The sequence below is a fragment of the Protopterus annectens genome, chromosome 14.part0, assembly GCF_019279795.1.
Source record: "Protopterus annectens isolate FY-2018-M chromosome 14.part0, PAN1.0, whole genome shotgun sequence".
Classification (NCBI taxonomy): Eukaryota; Metazoa; Chordata; order Ceratodontiformes; family Protopteridae; genus Protopterus; species Protopterus annectens.
The window spans coordinates 892,941,347-892,962,534 of NC_056748.1; the positions used below are offsets into that span (position 1 = coordinate 892,941,347).

The window sequence follows — 21,188 nt, forward strand, 5'->3', positions numbered from 1 at the left end:
AATGAGTAGTAAGCCACAGAAAAATGGCACAATGACTTAACCTTAAACCTTCCAAGCCCTGCTCAACTACCTGCTCCCTTAGGAGGAAAGTTTGCCCTGCATGCAAAAAACTGGGAACTCATTAGCCAGGACAAATGGGTTTTGAACATAGTTTCCCAAGGATATAGATTCCACTTCCACACACTACTATAACCCTAAATGGGTGGCCAGAGCTACCCCCAAATCAGTGGTCGGAGGCCCAACAGCAGGTTCTCTCTTCTCAGTATCAGAGCTATTCAACCTGTCCCAACAGAACAAAGGGGACAATGTTTTTATTCAAGACTTTTTCTGTTACCCAGAAAAGACCACTCCTGGTGTCCTGTCCTGGACCACTCTATTCTCAACACCTTTCTGGTGGTTCCAAAATTCAAAATGCTAACTCTTCAACAGCTTCTTCCTATGCTAGCCAAGGATGCCTGGCTGGCAACCCTAGACTTAAAGGAAGCTTACCTGCACATCCCAATAAGAGGATCCTGCAGACAATACCTATGTTTCAGGGCGGGCTCCATGCACTTTCTGTTCTCTGCACATCCTTTTGGCTTATCTGCTGCACCCAGGGTGTTCACAAAGTGTCTAGCTCCAGCCATTTCATTTTGCAGGCAGAGAAATATTCAAATTTACCCTTACTTGGACAATTGTTTGATTCAGGCAGAAAGCCAGGACTTGCTATTACAACACCTGGCATTCGTAAAGAAACTTCTAACCTCAGTGGGATACACCATCAACGAAAAGAAATCTCACCTAGTACCCTGCCAACAGATTGTATTCCTGGGAGCAAGCTTGAACACAACTTTCCAGATGGCATTCCTCACTCCAGAGAAACAAGTTTATTTGACAACCTACTTCAAACTATTGGCCACAAATCCCAAGCTATCTGCAAGGAAAATACTGCAAGCTCTGGGGTTCATGGCCCCTTGCATTCTACTAATTCCGTATGCAAGACTGCATATGAGGAAACTCCAGTGGTATATAAAAAGCCTGTGTCAACATTCTCAGGACCTGGAAACAATGATTTCTCTCATTCCTTGTATAAAGACAGAGTTCCTCTGGTGGGCAGAGGCCTGCTACCACAACACAGGACTCCATTTCACTCTACCCCCTGACGCCCAAACCCTAACAACAGATGCATCAGACTATGCATGGGGGGCTCACATGGCAAGGCAGTGCATTCAGGGCAAATGGAACCCGAGACAGATGCACCTACATACCAGTCAAAAAGAAATGTTAGCTGTACAGAATACTCTGACAGCCTTCAAAGACCGTATTCATCCAGAGCAACTATTGGTAAAGACAGACAACACCACAGTTATGTGGTACATAAACAAGCAGGGGGGAACCCACTCATACCCTCTATGCAAACTAGCTATGGTTCTGTGGGACACAGCCTTGAGCTACCAAGTACACCTACAAGCACAATTCCTGCCAGGCAAACTAAATTCACTGGCAGACAATTTAAGCAAAAATCTCATGGACCCACATGAATGGAAACTAGAGCCCAAAATATTCAGCCTCTTGAGGAACAAATTGGGGACTCCAGAGGTAGACCTGTTTGCCTCCCCACGTAAGTACCAATTGAACAAATTCTGCACAAGAACTCCCCACAGACAAGCTTGGAAAGTGGATGCCCTGTCCTTTACCTGGGAAAGCCTCTCGGTTTATGCCTTCCCCCCTCTGCCTCTCCTCTCAAAAGTTCTACTAAAGATCAAACAGGGCAAGCCAGGACAATACTGATTGCACCAGACTGGCCACGCCAGCACTGGTACCCCCTCTTGCGCAGTATGATACTGCTACAACCATGGCACCTGCCTCAGAACCCTTCCCTGCTGTCCCAGCAGGCATTCCAGATTCTGCACCCCCAGCTTCAAACCCTGAACCTTGCAGCCTGGCTAATTCCTTGAGCTCTCCTCTAGCATCCCACAGTAAGCAGGTACTGGATGTCATTCTGGAGCAAGGAGGCCTAGTACTAGAAAATCCTGTTGAAAAGTGGAAAAGATACAGTTCCTGGAGCCAGGCTCAGGGGATGGGCACAACGGTGCCCAGCTTACCTCATATTCTACAGTACTTAACAGAAATGCTCCACAAGGGCCTATCCTTCTCGTCAATTAAAATTCATGCCTCTGCCATTTCATCACCTTATAATACTGAGCCACCCCTCTTTTCTCAGCCATTGCTAAAGCATTCCTTAGAGGGGCCAACAATGTAAGACCCCCCAGGAGAGCTCCCACTCCAGCCTGGGACATTAACTTTGTATTGGAAAAGCCTACTCTCCCCCCCCCCCCCTTGAGCCAGCTGCTACAGCAGAGTTGAAATTCCTTTCTTGGAAAACAGCCTTCTTTCTAGCCATCACTTCAGCAAGATGAGTGTCTGAATTACAAGTCCTCATGGCAGTGGAACCCTTCATTATCTTCCACGTGGACAGGGTTTCCCTCAGGACTAATCCTTCCTTTATGCCCAAGGTGGGGTCTACTGTGGCCCTAAATCAGTCCATTCATTTGCCTACTTTTTTTCCCTAATCCACAAAACAAAGGGGAATGAATACTGCATTCTCCGGACGTGCACAGACAGCTTGGATCCTATTTGGACAGGACTAAGCTTATCAGAAAATCTGAACAGCTGCTAGTTAGCTTTGCTGCAGGGGCAGACCATTTCAAAGCAAACCATTTCCAAATGGATAGCCCATTGCATTCATTTTTGCTACAAGCACCATGGAAAACCTACCCCACTGGAGATAAGATCACATTCCACCAGGGCTGCATCTATCTCTGCATCATTTCCCAGGAGAGTCCCTACCAGGGACATCCTAGAAGCTGCTACTTGGAGCTCTGTACATATCTTTACCAAGCATTGCCACATGCCTATCTTTTCTAAATCCAGAGCTGGATTTGCCACTGCAGTCTTGGAGGGCTTAATAGCTAGCCCTAATGCTCTTTAACTTCCTCTTCCCTTGGGAATCAACCCAAATGTGATGACTGCAACAATGAAACATAGAGAACATAGTACAGTTGTGTACACTTACCATAAATGTAGACGTTCGAGTGTATTCACTGTTGCAGTCCTGGTTACCCTCCCTCCAACCCCCTGACTTCTCTTGGGTCTACCTTTCCTTCTTGTTGGTATATTTATTTTTTTCTTGTGCATTTGCTTTTTGATGGGGGTTTACCATACCATTTAATTGCTCCCTATTGTAGGGGCACCTGACATCTGGGGCAAGAAAAGCTGATGTAATGGCGTCGGCTGCATGTTTTATACCCCTGATGACCTAACATCAATAAAGAAGCAACAACATCCTATGCAGAAATCCCAAGACTCTGGTATTCAGGCTGGCTGAGGGCTACCTGCAGGCAGAGAATCCAAATGTGATGACTGCAACAGCGAATACACCCAAACATCTACATTTATGGTAAGTGTACACAACTGTACTTTTCACGTATCTTCTGGACATTTATTTGGCTGGACCGTGGTGGTTTGACTCACTTATACTTAATTTTAGCTTTGAGAAGGTACTCCGTAGTCTATGGGTGTGGTAAGCTGTTTTTGATTATCCTTCTGTGGATGTACACCCTTGAACAGGATTCCAATTTACAAAGGGCTAGCAGTATGAATGTGGGTACCTGTGTGCGTGATAGTTGTACATAAATTGTACTAAACAAGGTAGCCCACAATATCAGGCAAGTGCTCCTGTTCATGCCTGTCAGTACTTGTGGAGAGAGACTGTCTTGTGCTACTCTATAATGGTAACCTATGATGTTAAGTACAGCACGTGTCTATATGTGCACCCCCCCCCACCAATCCTAGTAGGATAGAATTTTCACCATTTTTTTCCATAGTTGTCCCAAGTGTTTGCAGCAGTTGTTTCCTTACCCTGGGCATACCTGTATGCCAAAAAAATTATTTTAAGGCTTGCAGGAAGTACACATTTGCCAGTGTTTTGCAAGTACACATGTATTTAATCCTAAAGTTGTCCTCAGATGTAGCATGAAGTACCACTATAGCTGTCCCTTTGATTGTAATATGGTATAACCATGTTACTCCATTGTTTAAAGCGGTTATCCTACAAATCTCGTGTATAGTCTGTAGCTCAATGTTATTTGTTCACAGGTATCTGCATGTCCAGAGGACAAGGTAGATGAGAGAGGATGGACAGTTTCAGCCATGCTGAAAATGATGTCCTGTTAAAAGCATTCAGGACATGTGGGTGTCACCTGTTGATGAGAGGAAGTATTTATCGTAGGTGTTGCAGGTAGTGGTCCATAATAGAAGTGCCCTAGGGGTGCAACTGCACGTTATGGCAGTATTCTAAACATGTTACTGACACTCTACACAGTGACAAAACAAAGGCAGTTGACCTTGCATCTGAGAGTTCTGCCACATGGGGGTACCCAGGAACAGCAGTCTAACAGATCCAGAGCAGATTTTGGTGTCCCTGTAAGGAGAAGACATTACTGGGGTAATCCCCTAGGACTAGTGTTCACTAGCATCATGATGAACCTACCCACAGTTGTCTCCACAGCTGACACACCAGGTTAGGGCCACATACATCAGATGTCTGTATAGTAGAACTGCAAATTCTAGTGCAACAAACCAGCAGATTGGCCCCAGGTAATGGTCACATATTGGAACTCTCACTCCATCATAGGAGGAAATTGTTCTTCACACAGTAAGTCCATCACCTTGAGCTCCCTATCCTTTAGCTCTTTTGACATGCTCCACCCAATGTGTGTGTTGATAGCCTTAAGTTATTGTGCTCCTAGTCAGCTATACACATGAAGATAAATGTGACCCACTGTACCTGCCCTGTTGTGTGGTGTATGCGTTGAATGTATGATGCACATTGTGGCCCAACTATGCATTAACCAACATAGCCTAATATTAACACTGCATGAGCCATGTTTGGACTATGTGACACTGCTCCTTGTGGACTCCTCAAGCTGCTAGCTCTGGACTATCTGTCAGCCCCTTTGCCTTCTGTACCATGTACTGTGTCCAGTGCTGTCTGGTTTGGGGGGGGGGGGGTTAGTGCAGATGCTACTTGCTGCTGTTCCATAATGATGATGATGCACCTACTCATGATGGCCATGTCTGTGTGATCTGATTGTACAGGTGTCATGGGGCTAGCCAGCCTGCTTCCCCCAGTATATTAAAAGCATGCAAATGCTGGGAACATCCTGCAGGCTTTGGCAGGGTAATTCTGGCATGTCCCTCACTGGAAATATTAAGGCAATAAAGTGGGCTTTAAGACAACTGAGAACACACATGCACTTCTGTTGCAGGTTTGCATGTGCAGTGTTACACTAGTGTTTGGTCAGACTTTATGGGTACCATACATTTGTCAAAAGCCAGGGTTCTGTCCAGCATCGTCTGCAGCCAAGTATCAGTGTTTGAGGGTGGTTAATCCATTTTAACCCACTAGAAATGTAACCACTGATTACAAGTGGTAGCCACAGTGTCTGCACTTACCTGGTAGGTGGTTCAGTAATGTTAATATGAAGGATGTGACAAAATAGCTGCCATGTGTGTGTGACCCATTCAAACTGCGTTTTACATGAACCTTCAGAATGAACTGGCTCCCCACCTAATTACCATGTTCAATCATAGCCTCATGTCAGGCTTTGTGCCCACTGAATGGTGCACAGCAACAGTTATCCCACTCCACAAAGTGGGAGCCACCACTGATCCCGGGAACTATTGCCCTATTAGCCTGATGAGCCTGGTCTGTAAGGCCATGGAGCGTATCATGATGGAACTCATAAACAAAGACATTGGTAAACTCCAAACTGTGGACCCCACCAAGTTTGGGTTTGTGAAAGGCAAGATCATGCCTCCTGAACCTGATCGACTTCTTTGAGGCAGTCACCAAAGCCAGAGATGAGGGTAAGGTGGTTCACACAGCCTATCTTAACCTGGCCAAGGCTTTTGACACCATCCCCCATTCTGCAATTATAGCTAAACTCACTAACCTAGGTATAAATCCCTACATCACAAGATGGGTTGCCAACTGACTTACTGACAGAACCCACACTGTAAAAGTTGCAGATTCCAAATATGACTTCAAACCAGTGACAAGTGGAGTACCACAGGGTTCAGTCATTGGACCTCTCCTGCTTGGTATCTACTTCTCTGAAGTACAGGCTAACATAGAATGACTTTGGCTAATGAAGCTCGCAGATGACTACAGACTAGGAGCCATAGTTTAGTCCCCCAAATGATGTGGTCATATTACAGAAGGGCCTCGCTGAGACAGATGCCTGGTGTCAGACCCATGGCCTCAAGCTCAATGCCAAAAAGTGCATTGTCATCCCCTTTGGTAAAAATTCTGTACCCATGAACTTACCACATAGGCAGCAATCTACTTAATGCTGAATGTGTGATAAGAGACCTTGGGACCCTGGTGGACAGTAGTCTCTCCTTTGATAATCACATCGGCACAGTAGTCAGGAAATCCTTCTACTTGGCACACCTCATCACAAAAGGGTTCTCATCCAGGAAAAAAGCGGTCATTGTTCCCCTCTACTTGACACTCATTAGACCCATTAATTAATTAACTCCCCTTTTGGAGTGTACCTCAGAAGACATCTGCAACAGTTGGAAAGGCCACAGAAGTACCTCAGAAAGAGGATTACTGGCCTCAAACAGATGCCCTACACTGACCATCTCAAAAAACTCCAGCTTTACTCCGTAGCATATTGCCTACTCTGAGGTGTTCTCTGCCTAACATATAAAGCTATGTCAAACCCAGAGCTGTTGGACATGCTGCACCTAAAGAAATCCCAATCCCTCCGAGCTACACACTCTAGGGAACTAAACCTTGTCACCACAATAAACAGGATATGCTGGAGGGATAGATTCCTGTCCCAGAGACTTCCCATACTCTGGAACAAGCTACCCATCTATGTCAAGCAAAGTTCCTCATTAGCACTCTTCAAGAAAAATCTTGATGAGTGGATGGGAAATAGGAAATACACCCCGGGATCACTTCTGTGGCTCTGCTCGACAGGGGTACAGGAAAATAACTTTCTTAGGTGGCATAAGCCAAGAAACCTTGTTGGCTAGGCTTACTTAGGCCTTTGGGCCAATAGCCTAGTACCTACCTATGAACCTATGTATGATATGTGGACACTACAGGTGCATCACATTCCTTATGTGTCACACACCTACTGCTTAGCTGTTCTTATTCACAAGCCTTTGAGACTGTTTGCCACGTGAGGGTTTTATTTATTTATGTATTTGACTCTTTGATGAGTGGATAGGTGGGTTGGTCAATTGGCCCTTTTCTTGCTACATGTTTGCAATCTGTGGTACCTGGTTCGTGTGGGCATTGGGCAGTGTCAAGGTAAACAATGTTTGCATTTTCCACTTGTGGGATCATGTAAATGTAGAAGCATTGTTAAGGAGCTTGTTGAATATTATGAGGCCTCAGAAACACCTAATTTTGTTCCCTTTTGGTCAGTGAAAGGTCCTTGTAGCTAGACTACAAAGAGGCATGTACACTCTTTGACCTCCACAGGTATATAAAGGTAGTACATTCCTGTCAGTTGTGTATGTACATTCCTGTCAGTTCTGTGTGTGGCTGACACATCAACCACGGCCTACACCATGTCCCAGTCTTCTCAGAAGAAAAAGAAAAATAATCTGCTGATCGGTGAAATTGTGGTATGAAACCCACTGGTGGTACCATTTTTTTGGTGATGGATGTCACCTGGCGACATCACTTATCACCAGTAAATGTTGCTGCATGACTGATGCTGCAAACACTAAAGCTCTCAGTGTTTGCATTTTTGATACTTTCAGTGTGTTTTACCCTTTTGTAATTGAACATGTATCGCTGTGCAACTTCCCCTGTATGACTTTAAATTATGACTGTGTTCACCCTGCATACATTTGCAAGTCATTCTGGCCAAATTTCCTTTCTTGGTTTCATTTGCATGCCACTATGCAGTCATTTGCATTTATGTTCTACAGTGAGTTTTGTTTCCCAGAATGTAGCATGGCATGGGACTTTCAATTGCTGCTACTGTGTGTTGCAGAACTCATGCTGCATACCACAAAACACCTCTGTGAATCCTGGTCTGTGTTCATTGTTTGACAGATAGATGGATGGATGTATAGATTTGTGTATGTGTGCATTGAACTGGACCCTTTATTTCCGGGATGCAGAATCTTGTCATTTTACTGATTGTGAATACTATTCAGGTACTTTAGGTGCTGGATGCATACTGAGATGGGCATCTGTTATTCACAGCGCATTCTGAAAATCACTTATTCATTATGTAGTTTGATTTAAAAGGTTTGGCTCCATTATGTTTAGGCAAAATGTGTGTACATAAGCTGTATTTGTTTAAGCACTGTTTCCTTTTTTCTGCCAATATTGTGCAGGAAGTTTAATTTGTTTTCCATTTACATGCAATAAATCATGCTTTTCCCATTTGTTTTTTTTTTTCTTAGTTCATTTTTGCTACAGATGATTACAAGCTTTACTGCTACTTAATTCTGGTGTGATAAAATTAAGAGTTTAATGTAGTAACAGCAAGCATGAAGTCTTTTAACACCTAACAGATTTCTGAGCAGTGCTCTGTTTTGAAATCCATGTCTAAGATTTTTGTAACAAAATGTTTTTGTTTTGTTTGACCAGGTTACTTGGAACTTAATTTGCATAACATAATAGTTCCTACAAAAACTTCCTCAAAGTGCAACATAGACATGATCCCAGATGATAAACAACCTGTCAAGCCCAAAAGCGTTACAAATCTTTTTGAACAGAAGTCGATTAAAGGATGGTGGCCATGCATTGCAGAGAAAGATGGCACCCGGATTTTAGCAGTATGGATACGTTTTCATTTTCTTTTAGTGTTAATGCAACCTAGTCAGAATCTGACTACATATTTCCATGTTGCTGTTATAACTAGCCTTGGGATGATGCACTGAATATATTTATTTGTTAAAGATGTGCTTACAGATAAGTTGGTACCTATCTAACTTGCCCATTGGTGTGTGCCATGTGTCAGAGTATTGACCATTGGTGGGTATCTTGTATGTGAGCATTGACCATTGGTATGTTGGGCATATGTAAGTGTTACTACCAGTTGGTGTGTGTGTGTGTGTGTGTGTGTGTGTGTGTCAATTTGCATTCTACAATGGACTGGCACCATATCCAAGTAACATTTCATTGCTTTATTCGCAGTGAGCAATGGGATCTGCTCTGGCATCCTTTGGCCCTGAGAAGGATAAAGTGGGTAATTAAAAAGGATTCAGTGAATAATAAAAAAAATCATAAATGCAGGCTGCCAGCAGGGTACTCTCTGCATTGTTTGTTGTCCACATTTGTGTTATGTCTTTTGCATAACATCAGGACCTGCGTACACATCACATAGTACTGAGGCCTTTGATTTTTTTTTTCCTGAACTGGTACATCTGCAGAAAGTGTGATCAAACTTTTGATGTATCTTTTTCTTTTTGCTGTATTAAGCAAAAGCTTCTTTTTATCTTAAGGAAGGCCTTTTTAGTACAAGTTAATAGTATAGCAGGTTCCTTTGTTTTCTTACATGTGGACCTGTGTGTGTTGGATATTTGGGGTATTGAATATATTTATTTTATTTTACATTTGTTTACCGGGAGAGTCAACTGAGCATAAAATCCTTTTTCAATGGAGGCCCAGGGAGAAAAGCTCCATTGTTAGTAGACTATTTTGTTAGTAGGAAAAATCTTATAATACAATAAAGAAAAAAATAGTAACAGAGATTCTTAATGGTAAAAAGATTAAAACAGCATAATTTAGTCAAGTGGAAGACAATACCAATAATCTTTTATAACGATGCTTGTTGAAGACAGTTGTTATAATAGTAGCAGGTAGTGACATTGTATACAATGAGAGTACAGTTAGGATACTTAGTCTTATGTACAGGTAACATAGCAAATTGAAGACTTAAAAACGGATAGATATTGACAGTGAGAAACAAAAAAAATAAAACAACATAACGTAGTCATATGACCTAAATTCAATGTTCAATACATATGCAATTAAAATGCAATTAAAAACGTTAAAATGAATTAGTTCCATGGTGTGAGCTACTCATGCCCACGACATGTACAAGTCCAGGAATTGGTGAGATGGGCTTTAGTGGTTTGCTTGAAGTTTTTTAGGTTATTTATAGTCCTAATTTTATGTGTTAAGGCATTCCACAGTTTAGCACTGTAGTAGAAGTACAGAGTCACATGAGCTGTTTTTACTCCTGGTTACTTCAGTTAGAGCTTTGTTAGTGGACGGGTACTTGTATGAGGGCTGAGGAGACCTTGTAGAGCTGGAGTTTTATCGGGTTTGTTGAACATTTGATGGGTAGTAGAGAGTTGTATGAGGATGAGTTGGTGGGGTAGTTCTAACCAAGATAGTTGTCAAGGCCTTACAATGATGGGTTCTAGGAGGACAGCTAATGACAAATTTAGCTATCGTATTATAACAGGCATCTAGCTTGCTTGGGTCAGATTTGGAGAGGTTGGTAAGGCATATAGTAAAGTTGACAGAAGATGAGTTCTGGCTGTGGTTATTCTAGAGTTTGTGGTTAGATAGTTTTTGCATCTGTATAAGGTACCTGTTTTCTTGTGTACTTTTTTTTACAGCCTGGGCAGGGTGTAGATCGAACTTCAGATTTTGATAAATAATAAGTTTGATGGATGGTAGTGGTTTGATCAAAGTCTTATTGCTGGATGTGATATTGAAGTAAGTGGATTGGGGTTTGAGTTTAGTGAGGTGGAAGAGCATAAGTTTGGTTTTATTTGGATTCAGGATTAGTTGAGCTTCTGCCAACCATGATTCAATAGCATTGAGGGATATTTGGGTTAAGTTCTGTAGTTCAGGTAGAGTTGGGGCAGAACATATGATAGTGGAGTCATCTGCGTACTGTATAAGGGCGGCTAGAGTTGTAGCATTATGGAGATTATTTTGTAAACAGGGTGGGGAAGTGGTAATGAGACTAACATATCTGTTTGCCACGCACAAACATGGAATGGAAATGTCATGGGCGATTCCCTGTGAATTTGGAAGGATATAATTAGATCCATACCTGAATCGATTTTTGGTTTACATTTTGTGGCTGTTTTACAACTTAAGTTTGATTCTCAGTTTTATAGAATATTAATGTCATGGCATGTATTGATATTTATGGAGAAAGCCTAATTTGAAAATATCCTTCCACCCACTGGGAACAATTCTGCTGGATGATGCCATCACTTCCCCATCCTTTTTAATTCTATATTATTTTATAGATAGTGGAATTTAGCATAGCCATTTCTCAGACATACACTAACTGAAGTTTCCTTGAAAGCTACTTTTCCTGCCATTAGTATGAAAGCTTGCACTTGTTTACAATGAGGAGACATGTTCTTATTCTTATAATATTCCTTATGTTTTGCCTTTTTGCTCTTTGTACTGTTTGCATGAGTCTGTATTATCAATCTCTGTCCATCTGAACTGATAGCGTATACCAAGTGCTGTGATTTATTTGATTTGTGGTAGGGGTTGGGCTTCCAGAGCAATCCATTTTTATATTAAGTGGTGCAAAAGAAGTACAGCAGGTCCACAAAATTCAAGAAAAAATGCTCAGAAGCAGCTGAAGGCAAAGAGAATACACGTTCCTTTGGAGCATTGCTTTTCCTTATTTTAGGTAATTTTGCTGTTGATTTGTAGCATCCATTTACCTGTATCTGTTTTAGTTGGTCTTCTGTAGTGGAACTATTCTTGAGAGCAGCTAAGTCATCTAGTAACTGAGCAATTGACAAGGTGATGGTGTCACAGCCAGCAGATCCCCAAAAAAGAAAAGCCATAGTGATCCTTGTAGGTATTACTTCTGAGTAGCAGTCATAAAATATGGAAATATGGAAATAATTGGGGTATCACCCATGGGCCTGGACGTCTCCTTGCACTGTAGACATCAGACCAGTAGTGGGTAGAAATGACAGAGCAGCTTGCATCAGCTTTCACTGTTGTTCTGGCTACACTGAGATGCCCGTTTCCAGTGAGATTAAACATATCCCATAGTGAAAAGTACCCAAAAAGTGGGAACCTTTTTGTTTTGACACTTTGTTATTGTAAATTCTTATTACCGTGATCTGTTGATAATTTGTAGTACTGTATCTCTTACTGTGTATCATTTTGGTACAGATCTTTCAAACATCTATGCTGCCACCGGAAAACTTACCTACAAGTGTGACTTGTAGCCAAGTGTTCCTTAAGGACTTTAACCGTCAATGCCCCTTTTTCCTGGGATCATAACAACCAGTAGGATTGTGCAAGGAGTACTCATATTTATAAAGAAAACATTGAAATGCTGGTGAAATCAAATAAAGGCTACTGTAGAGTGCAAAAAGACTCACCAACCTCAGACCACAGGTTCTCATCCCATTCAGCATTGGCTGTGGCCAAGGAATGTAAGAGATATGGCTAAAACATTTCTAGATGTAATAGATTGTGAAAAGCTGTACCTAAACTTTGCTATGTGGCCTGCTGATTACATCGTGGTTCATGTCCATCATGAGAAATCCCTAGACCATAAGGTAAAAGCTCATTCTACTAGAGCAGCAGCAGCAGCTCCTCCTGCCTTTAAGAATTTGTGACCCAGTTGTTTTGAGTTCCTTGCATACTTTTCCATGTATTTCAAGCTGGATGAATACTGCCGATGAAGGGCAGCCTTCCTAGGGCTAACGTCTGGGCTGTCTCTCCTTTTATCACTCTTCCTATGTTTTAGGAATACTACTGCAGCAATGATCCTTTTGTTGAACACAGCACAGCAGTGATTTACCTAACAGCTGATTTTGATGGATATCATTGATGCAGTAGCAGTGACCTCCCCGCCAAAAAAAAAAATCCTAAAAACTTGCCAGTGAAGTGTGCTTGATAGCCTCCAGGGAAGTGAGAGAGAAGGGCAACTATCAATCTGTATGTTTTCCATGTCCCTGCAAAACATTGGAGTCTGCACATTAGGGTCTTATTACTTAGCTCATGGTAGTCAATTCTGACCACTTTTGTGCATTTGATGTATTCACATTTGTTGGCATTAGGGTATCTTGGAACTCACCATATATCAGCAGAGTTGGTCTCCCTTTTGTGTACAATATTAGAAGGAAACCAGTCCACTGGGTGATATCTCGATAAATCCCGTGCCTTATGAGTAGTAGTTCAGCAATGATCCCTGTATTCACATATACTGCTAATTCACAGCTGCATTTTTTTCAAACTGCTTTCAGACTGATGCTGACTAGATTCTGTGTAGGTAATTACCCTGCCCCTTGCCTCATAGAAACACTGAAAGTTTGCATCAAGCTGTAGCAGAAAATTATTTCTCTGGTAGTAAACAAATACTAACTTTACATTATGGAACTGCAATTCTAGTATTAGATCATAAATAATAGGTAATAAACATTTTTGGTGTAGATTTGAAAGTGAATAGTTTTTAAGTATGAGAGACAGTGAAGCAGTTAATCACTGAACTTTTCATACATTGGATAGAGGCTGTGGAATGCAGCACTGATAGTCCACAGCCGAGGTTATATAGGCAGGTTGTGTCCCTGAGTAATGATTTTAAGTGGTAGTTCCTTCGTTGAAGGTTGTGCTTTAGGCCCGGCAAGCCAGCACGTAAAAATCTACTGCCAATCATTAGCGGACCGGAGTTCCGCTGTGGCGACCCCTAACCGGGAAAAGCCGAAAGACACAAAGACAGGTAGAGGCCTGAAGTCAGGATTTATGAAACAATGGGATGTATAGTACCTGTTAAGTTGCCAGATGATTAATATTGGCAGACTCCCAGTTCAATATTAAAGATTTTAATCCATCCTTTCAAAGATACAACAGGAACAGAAAACATCAGTCCAACAGGAACTTACCACAGCCATTAACTCTTTCTCCCCCTTCTGCCTTCCTCTATCTCCACCTAGTGGTGCAAGACCAGAACACAAATTACCCCCCCCCCCCTTGTAAGAACAGGACTACACTTAAAATATGTAAATTAAACATCATTACCATTGTAATGAAGATTGAATTACATCAACATTTATATTTATGTAACTTAGTCCTCAAGCCAGCGAGGTCTCCTCTTCACATGAGCTGGAGGAATGTCAGGAGAGTCAGGCAATGGTGTCACTCTAGACTGAAGCAAGAATTCTACTGGAGCATCCCTTGAAGCATCATTCATCTCAGGTGCATTTGTCTTAGATAAATGGGAAGAATGCCATTTTTCCGTCTGCCAACCCCTGCATAACTGTAGAAAGCATCTTTTGAAAAGCAGATGTAGCAGATGCTAACCCATATGGAACCCGACAAAACTGGAACAAGATGTCATGAGTAATAAAGGCAGTCAAGTCACGGCTGTCTTCATGAAGCAAAAACTGAAAGTATGCACTATCTAAATCAGTGGTAGAGAACACTGTTGCTCCTTTCAGCAAGGATAGCATTTCTTCAAAGTATGGAAGAGGAAGACTGTTCATAATGATAGCTTTATTAGGTTCTGTCAACTCAACGCATAGGCGAATACCACCAGTCCTCTTTTGAACCATCACAATGGGCGAGACCCAGGGAGAAGCATCAATTCTTTCAATAATCCCTGCTTGAAGAAGACGATTGAGCTCCACACTTGCATCCTGCCAAACCGACAGAGGTAAGCAACGTAATTTTTGTCGTACTGGAGTAACAGAAGCTAATGCTTCAACTTTGTGTATGAAGCCTTTCTCACAACCCAGAGTCAGAGGAGGTTATAGAGCTGTAGAAAGATGAATGACAGGAACCAGGTTTGTGGTAGCATATGCTAAGACACTACTGCTGTTAAAGCACAAATGTAGACCCTTTATTAAATCCATACCCAGCAAAGCAGTTCCAGACTCCACAATGAAAACAGATGTAGAGCATGTAACATCATCTTTGGACACAGTAACTGGTAAGCAGCCAAGTACAGTAAGTGAAGTATGGGAATAAGTCACTAGCTTAACTGATGGTGGCAATAAAGGTTCCCCTTAAATGTGTGCATCATATGTACATTTAGGCAAAATGGATACTGATGAGCCATAATCTACAATTAGATCCACAAGTGCAGTAGCAGTTGAAGTTTTCATTGTGACACTGCAACGGATTCTCTCAGACAATGCATGGTCGCTTAAGTAAAGGATCTGAAGATAAGGTACGGCAACTTCCTGCATAGACCATGTAGGCAAAGAATGTCAAATACATGCAAAATGACTAGTCTTTCGGCAGTTGTTAGATTTAACAGAAGCAACAGGACAGTGTTTATCATTGGCAAGATGCTTATCAGATCCACAATGATAACAAGCTGGAAAAGAGGCTGCAGAAGGTGTAGCAGCTCTAGGCTGTAAAACAAGCAGGAGCTTGGAAAGTGGCGACCAACAGCAGACACAGGTTGGGTATGTAAAGTCTGTACTGGGACTGGTATATCACCAGAAATAAACTTTGCATGCTCACCTGCAGTTTCTGTTTGCTTAGTAGTCGTAATAGCCTTATCCAAAGTCAAGTCAGGTTCTAACAGCAGTCATTCACGTATACGATGACTAGACACGTTTCACCAACTGATCACGTAACATTTCATCCAGTTTAGTATCAAACTCACATTTAACTATTAAGTCTTGTAATGCAGCCACATGGGCAGCCTGAGCATGTTTTCTAAAAGCATGCCGCTCCGCAACAACATTTCCCCATAGAGCAAAATAAGTTTGTGAAGCCCTAATGGCATCATGGTTTGAAAGCATGTAAAACAGTCTCTGACCTGTTCCCAGACAATGAAAGAGAAGTTCCTTTTTGCATGCTTCCGGCCATTCATCTCCTGATGCACCAACAACCAGCATGTAATAAACATTTTCAGCCACGTATCAAATGGCATAGCAGGTTCACCTGGGCATGGCAAAAATGGTGGAGGAGAAGTAGCAGCAACAGCCATTGTAAACAAGCAGAAACAAGTAAGTACCTTGTCGCCAAACTGTTAAGTTGCCAGATGATTAATACAGATACTCCAAGTTCAATAGTAAAGGTTTTAATCCAATCTTTCAAAGCTACAACAGGAAAAGAAAACATCAGTCCAACAAGAACAGGAACATCCAGTCCTCATCACATCCACTGACTCGGTCTCCCTCCTCCTGCCTTCCTCTAGCTCCATCTAATGGCACAAGACAAGAACACAACAGTACCCAGTACTGTATTGGGGTGACTCACTCAGGGAATCTATTATCCAGGCAGCCATGAGACTTTCTTATCTCAGGCATCCACAGATCATCAGCTTTCAATGCAGCTTAACCCATAAAATGCTCCTTCACCCACACTACAGGATTCTCCCATCTGCTAGACCAGGGTTCTGAGAACAGATTCCTTCTTCATCAGCCAACCCTCTGCTTGGCACTGTCTCTACCCACTGCTGGCAGTCCCTGAGTTTGCCTTGTTTCTGCAACAGACCTTCCAACCATGCAAACAAATTAGGCTTTCTCTCGTATTCTAACCCTACCTCCTGGTGCTTGGCATCTTCACCTACATCACCAAAGGAGCTACCAATGACCTGTCTTATTCATGCCCCCTCCTTCACATGTAGGGAAAAAGTTACCATCACTGGCTTAGGGAGACAGAAGTCACGTCCTTCCCTGTACTGCCTCTTAATCAGCACTAGAGGCTTCCACCATAGCACTGGCATGATATGTGAGCCAGCCAAGAATCACCACACCCTTCTCTGAAGATAGGCAAGCCATAGCCTCTCCTTTTCCGTCACCCCGCACTGAGATCTAACAAGGCCTGAGTCACTATTTAAACTATCTGGGACACAGTTAGGGCTTTATCCCTGTGTGCCACACAGCTGAAATCTGTGTATTGTTTTCCTTGTGTGTTGATATGTTTCTGGTTCCAGTACAGATCAGTAGGAAGATGTTGACACAAAAATGGTATGTCACTTTAAGAAGTATTGTATTTTGCAAGACAACAGTATTAAAGATAGTGTTGAAAGTAGCAGTAAAATTGACACGTATTGAGAAACAAAAACCTTACTGCTGCTTTAACAGTTCAGGATGGCAGCCTTTCATTATAGTAAGTAAATTTAAAGGTGTTTGAAGCCTACATATTCCAGATTTGTTGTTTCATTTATAAAACAGAGTATTGCCTTGGATTGTTTGGTTATATTACAGTAAGTACCTCTTGAAGAAATACTGAGGTTTAGAAATGGTGTTTTTGTCAAAATGTTTGTCCCATAAAAGTTATCCTGTAGATATTTCTAATCCCTGATTTTCCTTTTATCCTACCACTTCATTCAGGAAAAAAATGTCCATAACACTTAGTGATTGCATTATATTTGGTGGATTTATTTGCTCCCTACAAAAAGTGGATGCTCACAGCTGTCTAGAAGTACAGTATGAAATTCTGAGTTTTGAAGGCTGGCTACTTTTGGAAATATTTAGAATAACATACTAGATTTGTTGTAATTTTGAGGTTACTATGTTGCTACTTTTAACTGTTATACAGTGTTTTAATTCTGTTGAGGTATTTTTATTTTGTAATTTGGATATTCATGTGAACCAGAGCCTAATCCATTTTATCCAATGTAACCCTAGAGCACAGTTAGTTTATGGTATTATTACCCACTTAGTACATTGCTGGGAGCTGATATGATTTGATTTCATCTCGAGCTTTGCAGTCCAAAGCCATAATCATTTAAGGTTTCATGTCTTCAGATGTGGTAAGAAGAAACAAAGTATATAGACCCAACATTGTGTACAAGCTAAATATATATTTTTTCCATTTGGTCTAAAGGGTAAAGTGGAAATGACCCTGGAAATTGTCACTGAAAAAGAAGCAGAGGAGCGACCTTCTGGCAAGGCAAGAGATGAACCCAATATGAACCCCAAACTGGATCCACCAAAGTAAGTGCATTTTGTTAACACCCATTGTTTTACCCACCCTATCAGTCTATGGCACTAGTTACAATATACATTTCATTGCAGGGCACAGTTTTAAATTCTGGTTAGCATGTGTTTTTCTGAAGAAAGCTCTGTTTTAAGATCATGCAGAGATTTACACAGTCCATTTAAAAATATATTCTGAGTCTGATTAGTAGGTTCTGTATATCTTTTCAGCTATTGTTACCCATGTGACATTTTCTCAGAGCTTTGATAAATATTGTGGAAGACTGATGTGAAAGTCATAGACTTAATGAACTCTAGAAAGGAGCTTTTAAATGAAGAGCATAGCATACTTTTTAAAGACCATAAAGCAAGTATTTGACATCAGTGTTTCTTAGGCTGATTAATACTTTTGTTTCCTTCACAATACAGCCGACCAGAAACATCTTTCCTGTGGTTCACAAACCCATGCAAGACAATGAAATATATTGTGTGGCGCAAATTTAAATGGATTTTCCTGGGCATTATACTCTTGCTAATCGTTCTTCTGTTTGTTGGAGTGTTCCTATATTCATTGCCGGTAACCATTTTTACATTTTACAACATTATTTCCTTTATAACACTATACCATTTTGGTTTATGCAGTAATAAGTAACTTAAATTGTGCCCGTTAGTTATTTGTAACCTGCTTTGGTGCAAGCATCCATTTGTTGTTTTTATTGTGACAGACAATAGTGATTAAGTGCTTGCGAGCACGTGTTTGTGTGTGTATGCTTCTGTTTGACTGCCTGCATCTTGAAATATGCAGGTTTATAGTGCTAATTCTAAACAAAGAATGACAGCTGGCAAATGCCTTTTATATTTATGACAGAAGTTGCACACAAACATACTGTGTGTATATTACAGAGTTCCAGAACATATTTTCCAGTGTTCATCAAATGAAATATTAATTTTGTTTGCAGTTTTTCCTGTGCAAAAGTACTATGTGTGTTGCCACATTTTTATTGTTTTTTTTTTATTCCTGTAACATCTAAAAGTAAGAAAAAACATGTGAACATCATTTATGCTATTGCCACTTCATTAAGTATTTCTTTTTATTATTCCAGAATTATGTGTCAATGAAAATTATTAAACCAGTGTGAGCTAAGAGTTGCCTTCAAGACGACCTGGAAATCAGAATTTGTTGAACATTGTTAGATTGAACTCTGCAAGCTACACTGTCCTGACTGCAGTGATGTTGCCTTCCTCCAGGAAAAAAAAAAAATCAAACAGATTAAGATTAAAGACTTTAACCAAGGTTATTTGAGGTTCATGGGGTCATGAGTGGTGTTAAGCCATTTTATGTGTATATATGTATTACTGCTTCCAAAGACCTATGTAAACTGTCTTAAGTCTTCCTTTATTGTGTTTGCTGAATATAGTTAAGGTGACAGTTCAGTATTTCTCATTAATGTGCCGTTTGTTGTAGTTTGTCTTTCATATTTGTTACATTTCCCATCGATTGGAAAATGAAGCACACTTTATATGTTGTCATTTTCTTGCACAGCCGTCTGGATGATGAAAGATTTATATAAATATATATATATAAATATGTATGTATGTATTTTGCTGAGACATTGTAATACTTAGCAGAAATGTCATTGAAAATCAAGATCCTAAGACATGCATTAAATATTTTTGAAGTAAATATTATATTTGATACCTAATTCCATACCAAAACGACTTAGTGCAAATAAAAGGGGAAATGTTTTCAAGTAAGGCATTGAGAAATTGACATTAATTTAACACTGTACAGTGGAATTATAAGATTAAGTTTAAAGATGGGCTAGCAGGAGACTACAGCAGTTCTGTGTACTATCTAAAAGCCCATACCTGCTACATCTTAGACGTAGGTTACGTAAAGGTAAGTGGAACAGAAGGCCACATAAAATTCCAAGGTGTATTAGATCCACCATTCTGCCTGAAGGGAGGAAGTGAGATACTTTTTTGGGGAAATTATATTGTTTTAATGTATAAAGTAAAAGTCTGAGACATTTTCTGCGCTGGTGTGTATTATAGATTTAAGTTCTCAGAGAGTTGTAAAAAGATATGTGTTATATCTAGTGATGAATAAAGTAAAGCCACAATATAAAAGAGTAATTCAGAACTACCCTGCCTTCACCACAGGTGCTTTTGTCTTGTATCAGAACAATCTGCCTAATTCATCATAAGTAAAGGCTGCATTCCTTGGTAGGCCTAGAAAGTTAGCTGTTTATACCTAATCAGTTATTTTACATGCCTAGTATTCCAGTACTGTTTTCATGTGATTTGTTTGATTTGTTATGTCCCTGGCATACCCTGCCTTAGGCATAGGCCAACTAGGCGGCCGCCTAGGGCGCTGATCTAGCAGTGGCGCTTTTCCAGTATTTATCTGGTGTAGGTAGACCAGGATGGGGGCACCAGTTAGTGTGGTGGTGGGCTCCATGGAGCCCTTTTGCCTAGGGCACCAGTTGACCTAAGGCCGCTCCTGGTCCCTGGTGTAAATAGGCTGCCACAATACACAATGTGTTCTTCCCTATAGATGAGACCAAAGGCTGGATTACCAATTAGACTATGGCAACAGAAAAAATAGAGCTTCAAAAAAGTAATTATCATGATACCAGAAGTTATAGATAAGATGGTGTAAAAGAATTTTTCTCACTGTTAGTGAAAGCAATGTAACCATTTAGATTGCTTTGTGGCTATCTTGATATCAGAGTAATCAGTTCTGTGTACCCAAAAAAGACCAGCACCATATACATAGTATGGTTCTTACAATCACTCTATGAAATGTGGAAAGTTACCCAGAAATACTAGATGACTGCTAACATAGATTAATGCACCTGTAAAACAAAGATGATTAACATTTTACTGTTGTTTTTGTTACAAATGTGCAACTGAATATGATTGCATTTTTTGTCTGAGTACTGCCTCATTTAATTTTCTTGTTTATTTTGTTTTCCTTCTCCATTTTTTATGTAAAGTGAGATAACTGTTGCATATATCTGTCTGGAAAGTAGGGCAGACTTAATTGTTTGGAGAGTTTTGGGAAGCAGAAAAGATAATGGAACCTTTTCCACTTATCTAGTATAATTTTATCGGAATTTCCCAAAGTGTAAATCTTTCTGCTGTCTAATTGTCTTAACTTATATGCATGTTTGTCAGCAGTACTGTGTTTTGGCTAACTATATATATATATATATATATATATATATATATATATATATATATATATATATATATATATATATATTTTTTTTTTTCCTTAC

General features: G+C 40.7%; 1 protein-coding gene across 1 annotated transcript in view; it reads left to right on the plus strand.

Moving 5' to 3' along the window:
• The window catches only part of LOC122788744 (myoferlin-like), a gene marked incomplete at its 5' end in the record, with an annotated part of 518,429 nt that extends 498,836 nt beyond the window's left edge, over positions 1 to 19,593 (plus strand). The window contains 4 exon segments of the mRNA XM_044055638.1: positions 8,669 to 8,856; positions 17,813 to 17,922; positions 18,334 to 18,481; positions 19,008 to 19,593. Coding sequence (XP_043911573.1) covers positions 8,669 to 8,856; positions 17,813 to 17,922; positions 18,334 to 18,481; positions 19,008 to 19,043 — 482 coding nt within the window.
• Between the last annotated feature and the right edge of the window lie 1,595 nt (positions 19,594 to 21,188).